Source organism: Odontomachus brunneus, unplaced genomic scaffold (genome assembly GCF_010583005.1).
Source record: "Odontomachus brunneus isolate Ranch 3 - 2012 unplaced genomic scaffold, Obru_v1 Obru_scaffold_146, whole genome shotgun sequence".
Classification (NCBI taxonomy): Eukaryota; Metazoa; Arthropoda; class Insecta; order Hymenoptera; family Formicidae; genus Odontomachus; species Odontomachus brunneus.
In genome coordinates, this window is record NW_022639596.1 from 573,093 (window position 1) to 596,150 (window position 23,058).

A 23,058-nucleotide genomic window follows, 5' to 3' on the forward strand; every position below is an offset into this window, starting at 1 on the left:
GTATTATATAGGTCTATTTGTATTATATAGGAAACTGACGATAGAATTTCTATCACTATTTTTTGTATTCTATTGTATACAATACAATATTTCACATTTGTGAATTCACGAACCAAAATCCATGTTCAAAATGATAGAAAATGATAGAATGATAGAATTTTATTTTATCGTTCTCTATAAATTTTTTTTTACCAGGGAATCCCGCCAAATACTAAAATCTCCTAATACTATACAGCGTAAGTTCGTCACGAGAGAAAGGTTTACTCTCAATAACGCAAATCGACCAAATCTTTTTTATCCACTGAATAATTTTAACGATCCGAGACGTTTATTCTTTCGATACAAATTAACTCTAATCTAGTCACTCTCACACTTCATCCATCTCCTTTCACATCCTCGATAAATTTATGTTACTATAATTGTGAGAAATGACTCTTTGCAATTTGATTGGTATTTTAAGTTAACTTTCTCTAGAAGATATCTTAGCTTCTTTTCCCACTATCTACTTTGTTACAAGCATAATACAGTCATAGATTTGGTGAAGAACATTTCTATTATCACTTTTATCGATAAAAAAGTATTCAGAATGAGGACTATTGACTTTTAAAGAGATCGTCTTTATCTGATATTTACCGTGATAATACTGTTACAATAACAATACAATATAATAACAGTATAGTATAAATATAAATAAAAATAACAATACAATTGTTGTAAAAAAGACGATTTTTTTGTATTCATTGAAGAATTCTTAGCCAATAAAAGAGATACTCTATTATTGTAAAAAAGAAAAAAATGACATAAATTATGCTTATATATAAATTTGTTTATATAATTAATATATCACTAATTTTATTCGCAAATACATTAAATTTCGTCAAAACCATATTTTGACAGTATGGTTCAGAAAAAAGCGGAAACTTTATAAGAAATATATTTTAAAATGAAATGTACAATTTTTCAAATATACAAAATAAAGACAATCTACTAGATCATATAATAGAAAGAACATGTTTAAGGTAATAAAATTTTCTGGCATCATTAACTGTTTTAGTAATAAGGTCTTCTTGGGTTATTCTAAAAAGAGAAAAGAAATAATCGAGATAAACATTTGAATATCTCTGTCTGAACGTTATTACTAATTATTTTTCTAATAATTATGATACTTACTAATGGATTAGGCCTAAATCTATATGCGAGCATCATTCTTTTCCTATACGCGTCAAATTCATCATCGTCCCTGGATACACCATCTGGTCTTTCAGATCCTAAACCTGCACTATCCAGTCTATTTGTTGCTCTGAAATTATATTTACTAATTAAGGGCTTGAAAATGTTTGGAAAGGACTTAATATTAAAAATAATATAGTATATGGTCCGAATATATGTGTCCGAGCGCTTATGTGCAAGTAAAATTAGTTAAGTGTCTAGTGAGATGAGCTCCAATTTTCGTGCATACGCAGCAAAATGATAGGAATTCCAGTAACGTACCATAATCGTTAGTCTTGGCGGGATCCAGTTTTATATGCTAAGGATCCAGCTGGCAAATGGGAGAAGAGGTTAGATTAAGATAGGATAAGTAGGTAAGTATATTATATTTATCATGCAACAAATGTTGGTATCAGTTAAACGCCTAATAAAATATTTTTCTTTTCGTAAATAAATAAAATTTTTTATTTATAAAATTACTTCACATTTATCTCCCTTTTTTATTCTAATATATTACAAAAATTAATAAGTGTAATATATTACTTTATACCTCATTACAATCAAAACAATTATTTAAATGTATGTTTCAGATTTTCTTTATATTTTCTAAAAGTTTTTTGACAGAAGAATTTAACAGAATCCAGTAATGGTTCTTATTCTTTTCGTTATAGTTACTTTCTTGATGTCATAATGGTCACATGCGCGAAAATCAGAGACCACTCACATCACTGCTCATTAAACTAAATAGAAAAATCCTCTATCATTTTGTAAACTACTACAGTAATTAATGAGATATTAATAAAAAAAAATTGTTTAATTACACAATGTAGTGAAACTAGTTCTGTAAGACAGTCTGAACAAATACGTTTTGGATTTATTTCCTAACATCTTTGCAACAACAAATACTATGCGACCCAAAATCACCACTCGCTATTCTTAATGTTATTTCGCCTTTTATTATTATCCGATTTCTATCGTTACTAACGTACGATTAATATCGTTAAACAATCAACAAGCCTAAGATATGTTCTTTTAGACTGCCTATAGAACTCATCGTAACACATCGCAAACTTTTTTTTATTTATATTTCAATAAGTACTAGTTTACAAAAAGAGAATTTTTTTATTAAATTTAATAAAAATTCTATATACAAGCGCATACGGACATCTAAATTGCACAAATTGAATAAGACACTCTGGATATATAACAACTTACTTGTTAACTGGTTCAATACGGCCGCTACCTTCGCTACCCAAACCTTGTCCTTCACTCCATCCAAGCTTTTGTAACATTTGGAAACCTATAAGTAGAAAAATGTTATAAGATTTTATGATTTCTTAAAAAAATGGTAAGAGATATTTTCGATTTTAAGTCTTAAAGTAGAAACTAGTAATATAATTCCAAGACTGAAAACTTCCATTTCCTTGCCGCGATTACCTTGATTAATAATATCAAAAGCAAGAAAACACACAAAATTTTTATAAAATATGTTAAAATAAGATATATTGAGAAAATAAAATCAATCAAATTAATTATAATATAATTAATCAGATAGATATGTAAAATATTCCATGAAAATTTTCCTAGTAGTACAATAATTAACCCTTTGGGGACGGAGCCGCTCGACGGGCTATAAGGAAGATAAGACTTCATCGCTAATGGCCCCTAATGTCTTTGAATGAAAACGTGACTCTTTTACTATACCTATGCGTATCTTATCGCTCAGAACGACAGACGTCGCGAGCCTTGCAGCTACGAACTAATTTGGGCGGCTATATGCCGACACGCGTCCGGAACGGTAAAACGGCTTGGGCGGCTATATGCCGACACTCGTCTCCAAAGGGTTAATAAATAATAATATAAAATCTGTGTAACAGAATTATGAGAAAAGATAGGCTAAAAATGTAGGAGGTATATTACGTTAATGGTAAGTCTAATCAAAATGGGGAAAAAAGGTAAAAGAACGAAAAAGGAAAAGTAAGGAAAAATTTAATTTAGTAAAATTTTTAATAGGAAAGATGAGTAAAACCAAATTATTAGTAGGTTTCTTTATCTTTCATTTCTGTAAAAGTTATTGAGATGTTAATATATTTTCAAGAATTCTCTGTTTTTTAGAACACAATTTTACAGTATTAGCCATCACAGATGTTTGGTCAAATAATATTTTGTATTCAGTCTCTACTTAATATTGATTGTGTTGTGCGTTTCAATTAGACTGCAGTTTAATATCCTCTTCTTGATGTATTTATCACCTTCTCAACTTCACTATTGTAGACTTTACAAAAAAGGGATTTTGTAAAAAAAATTCCTAGTATCCTTATTGGCTTATCTATAGAATTATTAAGAAATTTACTTTTGTTGGAGGTTTCTATTACAGTATTGTAATTGATGATTTTCATGTTACGTTTATTCAATATTTTGCATATTTTGCTCGTGATTTTTTATATCTATGCAAAGAAAGTTAATGTTTTTGTTTTTCGTTCGTTTCTATAATTTAGCTTGTATGTTATATTGTATGTTTCTGCTTTGATGTTTTCTTTAATACTTCGTTTATGTGTCATAACGTATAACTGTTTATTTTACGTATTACTGTCATAGTTTATTTTTCACAATTCTTTAACACTTTCGGAAATGGGGACACAAATTATTGTCCCTGTGTATTTAACACTTGCAGATCCTCAAAATGTTAAGTTAATTTTGTATGATTTTTTCAGAATTTTTTATAAACTTTTTCAAGGAAATGCAGTAAACTAAGAAGTTGATTAAAAAATTCTGAAAAAATTCTCAGAGCTCTATGAGAAGAAAATAAACAATTTTTATCTCTTGCTATTTTTTGGTAAAGTTGATAGAATTCGAGTAAAAAATAATTTAAACCAATAATTTTGTAAATATTTTGTAAATATCTTAGAAAATAGAGGTCGTATAAAAAATGTTCTCTAACAAAAGTTGTTTATTTTTTAGTAAAATAAAATTCCGTAATAAAAAATATATTTCTATTTAAAAAAACAAAGTTAACCTCAACCTAACTTTGGCGGCGCTACGCAAGGTCAAACCAGTGGTACCTTCTTATGTCCTCCATCGAACCATATAACTTTTGTCTGAAACATTTCTCTATATCTTCCATATTTTTCGAGATTTTTACCTAGGGCATTCAACTCTGTATATAAGGTATCCCGCATAAGACGTCCAAGAAGAAAAATATAAGTAGAACAGATAAAAATGAACAAATATTGTAGAGATCATTTTTCAAACAACCACATAAAATTTCCAGATATTAATTACAATAGTTAGGAAAATCAGAGCGTGCGACGCGGCAGGCGGGACAGCAGCTCGCCGCGGCCGGCGAAGAAAATTGCTCGCGATCCTATCCAATATACAGGGTGAGTCATTTTAGTGTATGGATCCGAATATCTTCCAAATTATGGTATCTACAAAAAAATGGTTTAGATAAAAGTTGACCAGGACAGAGGGGGTCATTCAATTGTACCATTGGTTTTGACCTTGAGGTCAATTTTGAAGGTTACTTCAAGGTCACGATGGTTTTTTCTAATGGGACACCCTATTTTTGACTGCGGATTTCGAAAGAGCGGAAAATTTTACATCAAACTTGTCTTATGAAAAAATTGTTTTTGCGACCTTGGAAAGGTCAAAAATGAAGGTGAAATGTCTGAAAAACGATCTGGTGTACTTTTTCTGAAATGACGTGGTTTTCTGGGTAACACAAATGTGCATAATGCTTAAACAAAGTCAATGAATTGTAAAAGTGTAAATCACTTTAACTAGCTTGACTAAAACTAATATAATATCAACAATCTCATTAGGACTATAATCAGCCATTCTGGAAAGGTAACTTGTGAATGTAATTACCTACATACCCTGTATGTATGTTTGGAATTTTTAAATTTAAGCAACTTTAAATAGTAAATTTTTCAATTATGCAGAAGTGAGTAAGAAAGAAAAGGAATAAAACTCTATTATTATAACAATAATTATAAATCTTAAATCAAACGTAATTGTTTAGTTTTTTTCAATCGTTGATTATTAGCATTAGGTATCGGATACCTTACGTCCGCTTCTCCCGTAGTAGAAATGGATTTCCATTTATCCTTGATATGACCTTGATATGACCTTCAAAAGGTCAGGTCGAAAAACTAAAAAATCCCTATGCTCATGTAAAAAGTGCCATTGTTTAAGAGCCCATTGTCAAGAAACAGGTTCTGCGGTCAAAAATAGGGTTTACTGATCAAAAAATGCGTTATGAGCCTCAAACAACCTTGAAAATTGACCTCAAGGTCAAGCTAGTTAAAGTGATTTACACTTTTACAATTCATTGACTTTGTTTAAGCATTATGCACATTTGTGTTACCCAGAAAACCACGTCATTTCAGAAAAAGTACACCAGATCGTTTTTCAGACATTTCACCTTCATTTTTGACCTTTCCAATTTCGTAAAAACAATTTTTCCATAAGACAAGTTTGATGTAAAATTTTCCGCTCTTTCGAAATCCGCAGTCAAAAATAGGGTGTCCCATTAGAAAAAACCATCGTGACCTTGAAGTAACCTTCAAAATTGACCTCAAGGTCAAAACCAATGGTACAATTGAATGACCCCCTCTGTCCTGGTCAACTTTTATCTAAACCATTTTTTTGTAGATACCGTAATTTGGAAGATATTCGGATCCATAGACTAAAATGACTCACCCTGTAGATCTAATGTAGCGGTCGAAAATTTTGTAAATATTTCAAAACAGCCATATTGGATCCATCATTTAAAATTTTTAAAAGCTGATCAGTGGATTCGCAATCACCGATCCAAAGAAACCTTTACATATCATTTTCCATGAGAATAGAAATTTTTTAATTCTTCACTCCGCCGTATTGTATCCGTCATTTTGAGTTTTAAAAAACTGACAGCGGTTGCGTAATCAACGATACAAAAATCCTCGAAATATCAACCTTCACATACATACGAATAATTTTTTATTTTTACACGAATTTTTCTTGAAGAAATACCTATAATTTGATTAATCATAATTTGATAATTAATTACAAATTAACTATACTTAATTATTAATCCGCTGTTAGATTTACAAAATTTAAAATGGCAAATACAATATGGCGGATTGAAGAATTGAAAAATTTTATATTTTTATGAAAATTAATATATAAAAGTTTCTTTGGATCAGTAATTGCAACTCCACTGTCAGATTTTCAAAATTGAAAATAATGGATCCAATATGGCGGTTTTGAAATATTTACAAAATTAGCTCAAAATTTGATCCATATTGGATCTACCATTTTGAATTTTTTAAATCTCACAGCAAACTCTCAATGATCCTAAAAACTCGTATATATCAATTCTCATGAAAATAAAAAATGTTTTAAAATTTCGGTCCGCCATATTGGATCCGTCATCTTTTGTTTTAAAATTTTTATATCGGATTCGTAATCAGCGACTCTAAAAACCCTATACACTAATTTTAAGGAAATTTAAAATTTCCAATATTTTGATATGCCATTTTGAATCTTAAATATCTAACTTCAAATTCGTAATCACCAACCCAAGAACCATTGATAAACTTATTCTCTGAAAAAATAAATGACTTTAGAATGTATTACCAAACCTTACAGATTTTCAAAATTGTGTTTCATTACCGCCATCCGCCATATTAGGCGCACCATGTCGATTTTTCAAAAAGGCCAGATAGCAAATCAAAATAGACATCTTTATTTACAATTTTAGCTATGAAATAACATCAATCTATATGATTTTAGGTAAAAGATGGCCCGTTTGACAAAGAATGCCTCATATACAGGGTCCCATTTTAAATTACGCACCTGAATATCTCGTCAGGAGAGCCACCAATCCGAAAATAACCCTCACAAAAAGTTGTTGGGTTCGGAGGGGGACATTGGATGGTGATTTTCAATTTCACCTTGACCTTGACCTTCAAGGTTATTTGAAGATCAAATCGAATTTTTAAATAAAAACTCCTATTTTTTACCCCGGATTCGAAAAGAGCGCAAAATTTTACGTTTAGATGGGTACTTGAGACTCTTCTTTTGAATGACCTTCAGAGGTTATTTCAAGGACAAAATATTTGAAATTACACACCTGAATACATATCTTGTCGGGGAGCCACCAATCCAATAACCCAACAAAAGTTGTTGGGTTCGGAGGGTCTGTCATTTGGGTGATGATCTCTGCCCTGGAAGCGCTCACGATACAATCGTGCTGCTGGTCGGTAATTACCACGATACTCGCCAAGGATCATGAGAATGTCAACAATTTCATTTCGTGTGTAAACTGGCATATTTAGTAGAAAAAAATGAACGTTTTATTCAATAAGAAAAAAAGCGCAGCCCGTATTAACATAGTAGCACTTGAAGTTTTACAATTTGAGATATGTATCCCATTACAACAATTTATCATGAAATACACGCTGATAGTACCAAACATCGACAAAGAAAACAATTTTAACTCAACCGCACAGCACAAAGAACCACAGTTTTATAATGAGAACAGACTCCGGCACGTTCTTCACAATTACATTAATTTCTTTTGTGCTAATAACGTTTATAAAAAAAATTCAAGATATGAGAACTTGTGTATCAAACTCACAGTGATGAACCCATTTTTACAAAACTTAAACGTCTATGTAAATTCAAATTTTTGTTGAAACATAATCAAAGTGAGCCCTGGACATCGATGTATGTATTATTGGGAGTACAAATAAGTCTCCGCCGTTTTTTATAAAAAATTGGGCATTTATTGTGAAAGAACGATACCTTATGTTTTATTCAAAGAACGGTACCTTATGTTTTATTCAAAGTATTGTCCATCGCTAGCCACTACTTTTTCCCATCTTTCTGGCAGCATATGGATACCGCGTCGGAAGAACGTTTCATCTTTTGAGGCTATCCACAAATCGACCCAATTTTTGGTATCTTCATATGATGTGAAGTGTTGCTCAGACAGGCCGTGCGTCATCGATCGAAACAAGTGATAGTCTGAGGGAGCAATGTCTGGTGAGTACGACGGGTGGGGTAAAACTTCCCAATTGAGTGTTTCCAAGTAGGTTTTGACCGGCGTCGCAACATGTGAACGAGCATTATCATGCAGGAGAATAATTTTGTCGTGTCTGGAGTAGTAGTGGGCGCGTTTTTCCTTGAGTGCTCGGCTCAATCTCATCAATTGTGTTCCCCTGTAATGGTTTCGTTCGGTTTGAGCAACTCATAATACACAACACCAAGCTGATCCCACCAAATACACAACATGAGTTTTTTTCCATGAATATTCGGCTTGGCTATCGATGTTGAAGCATGGCCACGTGGTCCCCATGATTTCCTCTTTTTTGGGTTATCGTAGTGGATCCATTTTTCATCACCAGTAACTATACGATGCAAAAAAACCCTTTCGTTTATGCCTGGCAAGCAGTATTTCACATGTGCAAAATCGGCGTTCAACGTTTCTCGGCTTCAGTTCATATGGAACCCAATTTCCTTGCTTTTGAATCATTCCCAACGATTTTAAACGATGTGAAATTGCTTGTTGAGTCACTCCTAATGTAAGTGCAAGTTCTTCTTGCGTTTGGCACGAATCTTCCTCTAATAATGCTTCCAATTCCGCGTCTTCGTACACTTTCGGTCTTCCGCTACGTTCTTTGTCTTCGACGTCAAACTCACCGTTCTTAAACCACCGTTTTGAAACCACTCACAACAACTTCTCTCACTTAAAGCAGCCTCACCATATGCTTCTATCGATGCGCCTCAGCTGCAGATTTCTTCAAATTAAAGAAGTAAATCAAAAGTTGACGCAAATGACGCTTACTCGGCTCAAAACTCGACATTTTCGCACGAAAAAAATTATGTGATGCTGATACAAAATCGCTAATATTTCAAGGTTATGGTGTTGCCAAATGTCCAACCTTACGATATGACGTTTTACATCTGACAATTTCAACCATAACTTACTGGTGGGGCCATCTTTTGTCAAACGGCGGAGACTTATTTGTACTTCCAATATGTCGATGACCGAACGCAGGCTCTAGTGTGAATAAGAATTTTTATTTTATACGAATGACTACTAATTCAAATATTTTAAAAAACAAACCACGATCAATTTTGGTTTTCAGATCATGCTAGACTTGTAAGCGGTTCGACCTTGAAATGATCTTTAAAGGTCATTTCGACTCTTAACATAACTTTAAAGTTTCTATTTAAAAAATTCGATTTGACCTTCAAATGACCTTGAAGGTCAAGGTGAAATTGAAGGTCACCATCCGATGTCCCGCTCCGAACCCAACAACTTTTGTAAGGGTTATTTAAATTGGTGGCTCCCCGACAAGATATGTATTCAGGTGCGTAATTTCAAATATTTTGCCCTTGAAATAACCTCTGAATGTAATTCCAAAGAAGACCCTCAAATACCCATCTAAACGTAAAATTTTGCGCTCTTTCCGAATGCGGGGTAAAAAATAGGGGTTTCTATTTAAAAATTCGATTTGACCTTCAAATGACCTTGAAGGTCAAGGTCAAGGTGAAATTGAAAATCACCATCCGATGTCCCCCTCCAAACCTAACAACTTTTGTGAGGGTTATTTTCGGATTGGTGACTCCCCTGACGAGATATTCAAGTGCGTAATTTAAAATGGGACACCCTGTATAGGTCATTTTTCAAACAACCACGTAAAATTTCGAGATATTAAGGCTCCTGGCCCCAGAGCCGAGAACTCCGAATCGACCGCGGAGCCATAATTAGCAGTGGTGAGAATCAGAACCTTGTCCAGTGTACCGATTGCGATCGGGTTCTGTTCTGTGCTACGACTGGTATGAGTTAGACAAAGACGGACAGCGAATCTCTATTTGTCCTTATCTCACTACCGGCGAGCTGACAATTGCAGCGGTGAGCGCACAGCAGTGATAAAAACTTTGGTCCACGAGTAGCATTAGTACGGGAGGAGATACATACACACTCACGCGACCGTGTCCGTGAAGTTCATGGACACGATCGCGTAAATGGTGCGTGTTCTCTCCCGTACTGATGCATGCTGCTCGCTTATCAAAGTTTCTATCACTGTACAGAAGTAAAAAGCGCGACCGTCGGCCTTATCCGGATTTTCAGAGTCGATTGGTTTTCCGAATAAAAATATAAAACTTCAGAACAATAATAAAAAATCTGATGACAGTTCTTTAATATAATGTCTATCACGCGTGTAATTTGCAACAAGTCCGATAAAAATTTATGCAGGCAATAAAATGTCAACATCTTTTCCGCAAAAAGTTTTTTTCTTCGTCCAAAGATGTTACATTCGGTACAGTCACACGTACGCACGCAAGTAAAATGACTATGTATGATATTGAAATATTATTTGCATAATATAAGAACATATTATAAATATAGGTGTCACTCATCAAAATCGTCAAAAGTCATTGAAAATAAAAATGTCTGTTCGAACGATCAGGTAAAGCATCCAACAACACGGCGTTGTTATATTAAGTTAGCGACGAACGCCACACTGACAATTCTTGCGTACCATTTACAAATAAAAAGATATTTATAACAAACAGCACTTGAAATCGCTGAAGTACACTCGTAAAAAGTTCCGAGTTCTCACTTTTTCCGTAGGCAAACAATGCAAAACCGTAAAATGAGCCGTGAAATAAGGTCTATATAAGATCACGCAAGAAAGTGCGTGAGTTCAACAAAGAAGGATAATCTCTCCTTGTCTCATTAAAGGGAAGCTGACAGAGGCGAGTCAGCGACAAACGTCACACTGACAATTCTTGCATGCCATTTATAAATAAAAAAATATTTATAACAAACAGCACTTGAAATCGCTTAAGTGTACTTGTGAAAAGTTCCGAGTTCTCAGTTTTCCGTGGTCAAACTATGCAAAGCATAGTAAAATGAGCCGTGCAATGAGACCTATTCACGCAAGAAAACGCGTGAGTTATACAAAGACAGATAATCTCTTCTTGTCTCACCACAGGCGCTTTTTTTGCGAGAGTAGACTTCATTTCACGGCTTATTTCACAGTTTTGTATAGTCTGTTCTGGGGAAAAGTGAAATCTCGGAAGTTTTTACAAGTGCACTTAAACGATTTCAAGTGCTATTTGTTATATGTAAATATCTTTTTATTTATAAATGGCATGCAAGAATTGTCAGTGTGGCGTTCGCCGCTTACTCACGCTTGTCAGATTACCTGTGGTGAGACAAGGAGAGATTATCTGTTTTTGTGTGACTCACGCGCTTACTCGTGTGAATAGGCCTCATTTCACGGCTCATTTTACGGCTTTGCGTAGTTTGCTCACGCAAAAAGTGAGAATTCGGAACTTTTATCGAGTGCACTTAAGCGATTTCAAGTGCTGCTTGCAATAAATATCTTTTTACTTATAAATGGCACGCAAGAATTGTCAGTGTGGCGTTCGCCGCTTACTCGCGCTTTTCAGCTTGCTTGTGATGAGACAAGGAAAGATTATCCGTCTTTGTCTTACTCACGCACTTTCTAGCCTGAACAGACCTCATTTCATGGCTTATTTTCTGGCTCTGCATAGTCTGTCCAAGGAAAATATGAGAACTCGGAACTTTTTAGAAGTGTATTAAAGCGATTTCAAGTGCTGTTTGTTATAAATTTCTTTTTATTTATAAATGGCATGCAAGAATTGTCAATGTGTCGTTTGTCGCTAACTCGTGCCTGTCAGTTTGTCTGTGGTAAGGCAAGGAAAGATTGTCCGTCTTTGTTTAACTCACGCCACACGCGACATATAGTACAGAAAGAAACCTATTACCGACATATGACGTGCAGCGCCTTCGTACGGCAAAACAATGAACTCAATGGAATGAGAAAATGACATGTACTGCAACATAATACTGCTGTTGACAGCCAAATTTTTTCTTGCGAAATGTGGTTATATTATTTGCTCTAGTGGACTTTTGTGACATTACACATATTGTGCGAACCTGTAAAATATTCCGAGTTCTCGGCTTTTCATGAAATACAATATGTGGAAGCATAAGTTATACTTGTTTGATCAGCTGTTAGACCACAAGTTTTCTCGCGTAGACAGGCCTCATTTCACTGCTTATTTTATGACTTTGTATGGATTACCCAAAGAAAAAGTGAGAACTCGGAACTTTTTACAAGTATGTTGAAGTGATTTCAAGTGATGTTTATCAAGAATATCTTTTTATTTAGATATGGCAGGCAAGAATTCTTGATGTCTTTTTTCGCTTCTGACGTCATAAAACCAATATGGCTGCGGTGAGGGGCCAAGAGCCTTAATTAAAATAGTTGGGCATATCAGAGCACGGCGACATACGGCTCGCCGCGGCCGGCGAAAAAAATGGACGATTGCTCGCGAGCCTATCTTATAGGTCAGAGAAGTGGGCCGTTTGGTATACGAAAATGGGTAGCTCCGTGTGTGCGTCTATATACGTGTGCGCTCGTCCATTTTCTTCCGCCGACCGCGGTGAGCTGTATGTCCCGCCTGCAGCATCGCGCGTTCTAATTTGTCCATCTATTTTATTTAATAACTCGAAATTTTACGTGATTGTTTGAGAAATGACCTATATAATATTTGTTTACTTTTATCTGTTCTACCTATATTTTTCTTCTTGGACGCCTTATGCGAGACACACTATATACGTATTAATATGTACATATAGGTAATTTTTTCTTATTTATTTTCAATTTCAAAGTCACTATCTGCCGCGCAGCGTGGCTCGCAATGCTCATATATCGAGTTGCAGCGGCCACTTTAATGTTATAGTGAAAAATATTGTACATTCCGAGGATTTCGGCACATCTTTTTTCGCGTTACACCCCCTCCCCTGCCCTTTCCTTTCCCTTTTCAATTTGCTCTTTTCTCTTTTACTTCCTTTTCCTCTAGTGTTCTCTTTTTTCCTCGCCCCCCCTACCCTCCTCTATTCCGTCGTCTTATTCCGTCAAACGTGATTACATTATTAACTATTGGTTATGCACAAAATAGAAAATAGATAACTTTAAATGGGAGCGGTGCACTTGGACACGGTGCATTTGGACACAGCCAATCACAGCACCGTGTGATTAGAGACATTTGTAGGGTCCCTTGGAACAGCGACTTGTGATTGAACTGTGTCCAATTGCCCCGTGTCCAACTGATATACACCCACTTTAAATATCCGACAAATACGTTTTCCAGAGTCAAATTTAATGTCTGTGTCTTATCACCATGCGAATGCGGAGCCCAGCGACTTTCCAACTTCTTGATGTATTGCGCACTTTGTAATACCATTCGCTGCCCAGCTTTGCGTCTTAGTCCCGTAAGAACGGATGTGTATAATCCGTCTCTCACCAGACACCGAAAACGACAGAACGCTAACCGCGTCTAGGCTAGTCAGCGTTCCTACCGAAAAAATGCTGACCAGCACCTTGTGAAAAGCACGGAGAACAACCGGTGAGCGCGAATTCCTAATCCGCGACAAGCAGTCTTTGCGCGGAACCCTTCGGAGACGATCGCAATTACTCATTCAAAAATTTCTAAGTCATCATCCAGAATTCGCGAGAGACGGTCGTTTATCGAAATCTTCCTAAGTCTTAGTGTGGAACCTATCAGAGACGGTCATTCATCAAAAATCTTTCCAAGTTTTCCTTTCTCGGGTATCATTAAAGACGGCCGGTCGTATCCTATCTCACTGCATAAATTTTCTTTTCTCGCGCCAAGTCGTCGAAAAATTTCTAACTTAATTACTAATGGTCCTACTCATACTCGGTTGCGAGTGAAATCCTGAAAATAGCGTTTGTCAGTGCTGTGCGTGTAAATATCCGAAAGATATCTAGTGCAACTTCTTAAGTGCCACCGAAGCTCAAACTACTACCAATCTTACAGCCACGCCAATTAAGAGGTTGCTCAGGGCCCTCTCCCGGTTCTCTAAATGTGCTGGATAAAACAACTTACTATAATTCGCCAGTCTCCGTCAATGTAAGTAGTTGCCTCATTTTATCGCAATCCGAAACAAATGATCTAACGTGCGCCGTCAACTGATAACACACATGAACAAGACAAGTCGCTATCTCGTGGATATCCAGGTTGTGTACCGCGAATTCCAATAAATTCTATCTTCAGTTATTTCTAACTATCCGAGTTATTAGTTTGCTCATCTTCCCCGTGACGGGCTCTAGCTCTTACGGAAACGTAGCTCGACCACGAAAACAACTCAGCACTGCGGAGCCGCTTCCGTCGTGCGTGTCGCGGAATTTCGCGGGGACGTGACATAAATTTTCTGGTGACAGCGCGGTGAGATCGAGCATCGCACATCGGGACTTTCATCGGAATAGTTTAAAAAACCGCGATTTTCGAATACCTCGAAAATCGATGACTTTCACCTCGCTAAAATTGAGACCGATTTTCTTAGCCGCCTCGATCGCCTTACCCAGAATTGCCTTACCTTGCGTGCTACTGCTATTTCTCAATTACCCATTAGAAACATGGAGCACCCTAAATCATCGTAAGTTCCTCACTCCGACGATTCTCATACTTCCGAAGATTCGAGTCCGTCATACGATCCTACCATCATGCCTCCAACTTACCTCGCTTACTCGAATCTACTCCAACCGCTCCTCCCGCATCTGCATACGCATCTTTGCCGTTCGCGGATTTAAACATTCTCCGCAAAATGCTGGAGAAGCCCAGTGGGCAAAACGGATCTCTACCATAGACGAGTTTATTTTAAATTTGACGACTCGTAATTTGCCAGAAGGCTCTCTTCCTACATCTACTCCTCTTTCCCAAAGCCTCCGGCAGGACCTTACGTTCACTCTTCCCGCGGGAACATATCCTTCACAGTCACCGCCCTCTGTATCATACGCTTCTGCCGCCGCTTTCGCACCCTCATTTTTTTCTTTCTGACTCCACCATACGCGAGACACTCAAACTGGTCCCGAAATTCGACGGACACAATATTCCTATGTTACAATTCGCGCGCGCTTGTAAACAAATAAAAGAGCTCCTTCCCTTTACCAATGAAGCATATTTCGTCCGAGTACTTCGTAATAAGTTAACCGGACGATCTTGCCGTAGAAGATAAGACGCACGAAACTGTAGATGAATTTATAAATCGCCTCAAACGCGTTCTGCTCGAAAATCGCCGTTTTTTAAACTATTCCGATGAAAGTCCTCATGTGCGATGCTCGATCTCACCGCGCTGTCACCAGAAAATTTATGTCACATCCCCGCGAAATTCCGCGACACGCACGACGGGAGCGGCTCCGCCGTGCTGAGTTGTTTTCGTGGTCGAGCTACGTTTCCGTAAGAGCTAGAGCCCGTCACGGGGAAGATGAGCAAACTAATAACTCGGATAGTTAGAAATAACTGAAGATAGAATTTATTGGAGTTCGCGGTACACAACCTGGATATCCACGAGATAGCGACTTGTCTTGTTCACGTGTGTTATCAGTTGACGGCGCACGTTAGATCATTCGTTTCGGATTGCGATAAAATGAGACAACGACTTACATTGACGGAGACTGGCAAATTATAGTAAGTTGTTTTATCCAGCACCTTTAGAGAACCGGAAGAGGGCCCTGACCAATTGGCGTGGCTGTAAGATTGGTAGTAGTTTGAGCTTCGGTGGCACTTAAGAAGTTGCACTAGATATCCTTCGGATATTTACACGCATGGCACTGACAATCGCTATTTTCGGTCATGCTTGAAATCCAAATTATTATCGCGGATAACTTAGCGTAAATTTCATGAAGGACAACGAGCATATCATGGATTATATCGACCGCGTTAAAGATTTGCGTAGCGCCGTCATTGAAGCCGACCAAGAGATTTACGCGCTCTCACTCATAGCCAGATTTCGTGTATAGATGCATTTACATTAGACTCTTTTTATGACGGCCTTCCGCCAAAACTTCGCACTGAACTCCGCAACGATGATTATCAAAATTTAGAAGACGCTTATGATAAAGCTATTTTTGCTGCAAAACGTCTGGAACGCGATCGTGCCCGTCATCGTGGTGCGAAGTCAGTTATCCGTGCTCCCCACACCTCTGCCGCTGCGCCGTAAAGACCAAGTAACACGCGTATAAGATAGAGACACCGGTCTCTATCTAGCGCGCGCCGCCGCCGCTTTTCCTCCTCGTACGACAAACGCCTTTCCAATCAAAATCTGCGCGTACTGTAAAAGAATGGGCCACCTCATCTCCGAATGTTGGAAGAGGCAGTTTTCCAACGGTCAAAAAGAGCAATTTTCCCACCCGGGAAACGTCCAAGAAACCTCGGCCTAAAAAGAGAGCCGAGGCCTGCCGATAGTTCATTCACTGTATCCTCTCGAGAGCAGCCCTCGACCATTCACGTCCTTCGCTCCACAACCGGAAACATCCCAACCATAGAGCTGCTCTCCTCTTCTCTTATCGGGCAATTATGTTAGACACTGGCGCGCAACCTAACATTTTAAAAATCGTCTCTCTCAAATATAACATTTTCGTGAACTCGTGTCATATCATTCAATTAACCGGAATCACGGAAAACGTTGTCAACACATTCGGGACCGCTAAAATTTATCTCCTTCATGTTCCCGAAATCTACCGTATCGTTCCCGACGATTCCCTTATTATACAACAGGAAATATTCGGTTGATCATTTTCCTCCGAGCATAATGCTCAAATCGATTACAGAGCAAACGCTATGTCATAGCAAAACCAGCGTTTCCCTTTTAAACTCGTGAGAGCATCATTGTCTCCGCACGAACGAACGCCGGATGTGTTATTCGTGTTTCAAAGCCTGAAATCAAAATCGATTACGTACCGCGTCTTTACACCATCGACGGTGTATAAATCGATGACTCGGTAGTCACCTGCATCAACGGCAAAGGTTATTTGCGCGCAATCAATACCACCGAGGAAAACATTGAATTAATAATACCTACGGTGCGTCTTCGCGAAATCGCGCAAATATCATGTTACCACCAAGAATCGCACATGCACACAACGAAACCAGAATCCGCATCGCGCGACGTATCTGCTTCCTTTGAAACTATCGAATCATCCACTGTATCTTCTAAAGCAAAAATTTCTACCAAATCCCTTGAAATTACTAATCCTCCTAAATTGCAAACGGTTAAACCGTCTCTTGAACTCGCAAGCGATGATTGAAGTCGCAGAGTCATTCAATTCTACTTTTGCTTTAAGTAGCGATTTCCAAGAATCGAGCTCATCGTCCACTGCATCTTTAAACGTTGTCACAACACTACAGGTTCCTGATTATAATTCGCCGAAGGCGAAATCTATTATTTCCCTAAACAATGACTCGATTTCAAATCACGCTGACACTCAGTTTTCTACTCTGCATGTCCCTCGCACCGAAATTCTATCTCGTGCAGCGCGCAATGATTAGCCTCATAATAATCTCAAGGAGAGTCTTATAACTTTAAGGTCATCATCCACTGAATCTTCTAATTTCTCCTCTGTGCATTCTAATTCCAAACCCATACTTAATATTAATCCACAGAAAGTTCTTACTATTTCTACAAATGATAATCTCGATCTCAAATTCCTAAACTCTCCTATACCTCAAAGTTTATGCTCGAAAGCTTCCGAAATTGCAAATTCTACGTCATCCAATTCATCAAACCAATTCATCAAACTCCTCTGACTGGATCATTTAAATTTGGAGGAGCGCAATAACATAAAAGTATTAATTAGTAATCACAGTGATCAATTCCATCTACCTGGCAAACCGCTGGGACAAACTTCTCTAACTTCTCATAAAATTTTCACCTCCGATGAGATCCCGGTTCACACAAAACAATACTGAGTCCCTCCTATCCATAAGGAAGAAATTTCCAAACAAATTGGCAATCTCTTGAAAAACGATATTATTAATACGTCTAATTCTCCTCCCAATTCTCTTATTTTGATCGAGCCGAAAAAACCTGACTCCAACGGAAACAAGCGCTGGCGAATGGTTATCGATTATCGGCACTTAAATGAAAAAATGATTGACGACCAAACATTTGCGACATACTCGACCAGCTTGGTGGTGCTAAATATTTTTCGGTTCTTAATTTGGCAAGCGGATTCCACCAAATTCCCATGAATCCGGACAGCGCTCACAAAACCGCATTTTCTATTCCCCACGGTCATTATCAATTGGACAGAATGCCATTTGGTCTCAAAAACGCTCCCGCAACTTTCCAGCGTCTCATGGATCAAACATTATCCAGATTATAATTTTACGTAACTAACTTATCTACTAATTTGCAAGTTCAAAAACGTCTTCTCCTTAACCGCTCACCCTTTTCCTTCTGTCTCTCGCTCTCGCTATTTCCCCCCTCCCTCTCTCTCTCTTTCTGTCTCTCCCTCCCTCCCCCTCACTCTTCCGCTATCTTTCCCCTTCCTTCTCTCCCTCTCTCCCCTTAACCCTCCCTTTCCCTCATCCCATTCATTCAATCACCCTTCCTCCTCCCCTTCCCCCTCTTTCTTCTCTTGTCCCTCATTCTCTCCATATCCTTTATCCACTCCTCCCCCTCTCCCTCCTCACTCAAAATTTTCTCCACCATCTTCTGCCAACTCCCCACCTCTCCATTACCTCCTCTCAAACATCTTTCCAAAACATGCTCCCACGTCTCTTCCTCTCCTCTACATATTCTACACCTCCACTTCCCAGTACCTTCCCTCTTTCAACTCATTCTCCAATCTAAATCTAATTACTCTCCTCCATTTCTCCTCTGACTATCCTTTTTCCAAATACTTCGGTATCCCTTCCCGCTTCATCCACCTATACCACCTATTTACTCCAGATATACTTATCCTTTCTCACCTCTCTTCCTTCTGTTTTTCCCTCTCGCTTTGTAATATCTCCTCATATCTTATTCTCTCCCCCTCATCCACCTTCCACCCTCTCATACAATCCTCTCTCTCCTTTTCCCACCTTCCTACTACTTTACTCCTATTTCATCTACCTTTCATCTATTTCCAGCATTTCTTTGCTATCTCTCCCCATCTTTCTTCTTCTAATCTCTCCTCAAATTTCCACGCACTTTTCCCCGTCTTTCTAACTTCTCTCTCTCTAATTCCTCCCTTACCATACATCTTGGCGTTCTCCAGTCCAAACCCATAGTTCATCTCAAAAACCTATCCTGCAATCTTTCCAATTCCTTTCTCTCCTTTCATCCCCAAACTTCTACTCCATACCCCATTACCGTCCAAACAAATGTATCAAATAACCACAATCATTTTTTTCAGTCCTTCCCCCATACTCTCTTTCCTATTCCCCACACCTCCCTCGTTACCAACGCCACCTTCTTCCTTCTTTCCCTTATGTGCGCTTCCTGAATTCCATTTCCTTGTACTGTATATCAAAATATTTGTACTCCTTTACCTCCTCCAAACTTTTATCTTTCTATCTAAACTCAATTTTTTTCTCCTCCCCCCACCCTTCCTGAACCTCATTATTTTAGTCTTCTCGACGTTTACCTCCAATTCTTTCCTTTCCGCCCTTGCTAAAATTGATTTCACACTCTCTCTCTCCTCCGCTAACAATACCACATCATCCGCATATGCTAAGGTATAACTTTCCTTTCTCCCAACTTTATTCCTCCCCATCTTCCCCTTGCCATCTCCTCTTTCAATTCCGACATCAGGATATTAAATAATATCGGACTCAGAGAACACCTCTGCCTTAGTCCCCTCGCCGTCCAAAACTCCTCGCTCACACTCTCTCCCACTCTCACTTTGCTTTTCGTTTCACTTAATATCTCTTCTACTCTAACTACTAACCCCTCCCTTATACCCCTTTCCCTCATCATACCTATCAATTTTCCCTTGTACCGAATCAAACGCTGCCCTGAAATCTATAAACACCGTTACTACCCCCCTTCCCCCTTCTCATTACCTGTCTATTTATCATATAGTTCAGTGCAAAAATATGATTCATCGTTCCTACCCCTCTCCTAAATTTCGCTTGACTTCCCGACAGCAGTCCCTTCCCTTCCACTTCCTCTCTTAATCTTTCCGTCAACACCGCTGCATAAATCTTATATAGCGATGGCATCAACGTTACTCCCCTATAATCCGCTATCTTATCCCACTTTCCCATCTTTAATATTGAGACCACTATACCCTCTTGCCATTCCTCCTTGCCATTCTTCCCTTCCCCATATCCTCCTACATACCTTCCATGCCTATTTCTCCATTTTCTCTCCTTCATCTTTCCACCTTATTCGAAATTTCATCCCTCCCCATTGCCTTCCCTCCTCTCAGATCTCATTACTTTTCTTACTTCCTCTTTCCAACCCAACCTCTCCTCTCCCTCCTTTTTCCTCTCCCCACTCCCCTTCATCACCCTCTCCTCTACTCCCGCTATCAACCTCATAAAATATTCTCTCCACTCTTCCATTTTTATGTCCTCATTTAGCTTTCCTCTTCTTTTCCTTTCCTTATTCACCAATTCCTATACCCTCCCTTCTGTTCTCGCCTCGCCCGCCTCCCTTTCTATGATCTCTCTCTCTCTTCATTTTTCTTCTTCTCACATAATTCCTTATACTTCCTCTTTCTCTTTCTATATTCCTTCCTGCTCCCCTCCCCTTTTCTCCATTTCCTTAATTCAGTCCTTACTCTCTTTCTCTTCACTGCATTCCTCATCCCACTATCCTCTCCTTTTCCACTTTATCTCTTCCATCCCTCTTCACTTTCCTCCAGCACTCTCTTTATCCTTCCTTTCATTTCTTCTAACTCTTCCTCCATTCCTTTCCACTCCCCACTTATATTCCCTATTCTTTCCTTAAATCTCTCCCTACCCTCTTCATCCCATCTTCCTCTACATTCCTTTTTTCCCTCCCTTTCTGCCCTTTCCCTCTCATCTTCCTTCTCTCCAACGACATGACCGGGTGATGATCAGAATCCACTTCCTCTCCCACTTCCAATCTCGCCACCTTTTCCACCATCTCCCTATCTCCCAATATGTAATCTATCACTATCTCATCCCTTCCTCCCACGTATACTCCCTTCTCTCGGCCTCTTGTACACATTTAGTTAAAATTACCCATCCTCTCTCTTCTATAACTCTTATCAACTTCTTCCCTTCTTCATTCACTTTTTTGTCTTTAGATCTTCTACTCATTTCCTTCTCTCCCCTTAACTCCAACCCTTTCCATCCTGATCCCCCATTTTCGCATTAAAATCCCCCCTATAGTTGTTCTTATTCCTCTTTCCCTTTCCCCCATCCATTTCTTCAACCACACTAACTTCCTATCCAAGTCCTTATTCACATACATTCTCACTACCCTCCATCTTTCTCTACCAACTTTTACCACGCATTTTATTATTCCCTCCTCCTCTTCCTTCTCCTCTCAATCTCCTTTTTTGTTCCCATCATCATCTCTCCACTTGCCCTTCCCTTTTTATTTTTTCTCTTTGCCCATCTCACTATACACTCATATTCCTTTGGCATTTTCCCCCTCTCATCCCCTGTCAAACTTTCTCATCTACCCATATTTCCATTAGAACCGCTATCTCCCATTCCCTAATTTTTTCCCAGAACTTTCTATCTTCATTTTTCGCCCCCGCTTCCAAAATGCCATTTTTTACGCCTTTTCCATTTTCCCATCTCCCTCTCCTGCTCTTCTCTTATTATCTTCCTCCCCTCCCTCCTCCCTCTTTCCTCTTCCACTGCACTTCCTACACTTCACCCTCCTTATCTCTTAATCTGACCTCTTCCTCATCTCACCACCATCACTTTCCTTCTATCTGTATTTTCCTATAGTCTACACATACCCTTCTCCCGTTGCTTCTCCTTTCTCGCTATCTCCTCTATCTGCCACCTCATCTTCCTTTCTCCCCATCTTCCCTTCTCTTCACGTCAAATCATCTTCTATTCTTACCTCTTTCCATCCTATTTTTCTTCTTATCCTCATCACTACCCTTTTCTCTTCCAAACTTTTCATCCTTACTAACATCCTCCTTTCTTTCGTTTCTTTTCTTATATTTGTCACCTTCACCTACTGCCACCTCACTCCACATTCTTCTTATTCTTTCCTCCATCTCTTTCTTTCAACACCTTCATCCATATATTTTTCCTCCTCTCCTTCCTTTCTCTCATCTCCATTCTTCTTTCCACTTCCTTTACTCCAGTCTCCAATTAGTTACTTTTCCCTTTCCTTTCTTCTCTTCCCCTCTCCTTCTTTCTATCTCCTTTCAAAATCCTCTATTCTACCCCTCATCTCTCTCTCTCTCTCTCTCTCTCTCTCTCTCTCTCTCATCTCTACTCTCTCCCTCTCCTTCCCTTTTACTCTTGAAACCAATGTTCTCTGCTGTTCGTCAGACACGGTCAACGGCTCCCGGTCGCCGATCCGACCCTTTGTCCTTTTCCCGAGGCGAGATTGCCGGCAACGACACGCGGCCGTGTTTACGAGCGAGATCTCATCACGCCCACTCACGTGACGCGGATCTATATTTGAGGAAGCGCGGTCATACGACGGAAGCACGAAAATAACATTACGCCAAACGCAGAATCGTCGGCAGAATGTTCGGTCGGTCGGTCGGTCGACGGCGGCCCGATGAAATGTTTTCCACGCGGGACCAGCTTTTGCTTTGCGCACGCGAACCGGGATTTTCGTTGTTTTATTCCGCGGATCGCTAATCCGAATGCGCGCGGCCGATCGATAGGCGGTGGCGGGGGCGGGGGAGGGGAGGGAAAAAAGCGAACGCTGTGTAATTCTTGACGACTGATCGAAATTTACACGCTCGCCGTCGCTGATCGCTATATCGGATATAGTGCGAACGAAAGCGAATTTCGAATTCAAACGAAACATTGTTATTTGCATTCGGCTGAATCGAAACCGGCCATTGTCTCGTTAGTACAATT

The 23,058-nt window shown here is 38.7% G+C and overlaps 1 protein-coding gene across 1 annotated transcript in view; it reads right to left on the bottom strand.

Annotated features, from left to right (window-relative positions):
• Nucleotides 1–918: 918 nt before the first annotated feature.
• LOC116850478 (SURP and G-patch domain-containing protein 1-like) overlaps nt 919–23,058 on the bottom strand; it is a 35,606-nt gene continuing 13,466 nt past the window's right edge. The window contains exons 2-4 of the mRNA XM_032828807.1: nt 2,425–2,509; nt 1,171–1,300; nt 919–1,077 (exon numbers count right to left, since the gene is read on the bottom strand). Coding sequence (XP_032684698.1) covers nt 1,051–1,077; nt 1,171–1,300; nt 2,425–2,509 — 242 coding nt within the window. The 3' untranslated portion in view covers nt 919–1,050. The remainder of the gene's footprint in view (nt 1,078–1,170; nt 1,301–2,424; nt 2,510–23,058) is intronic.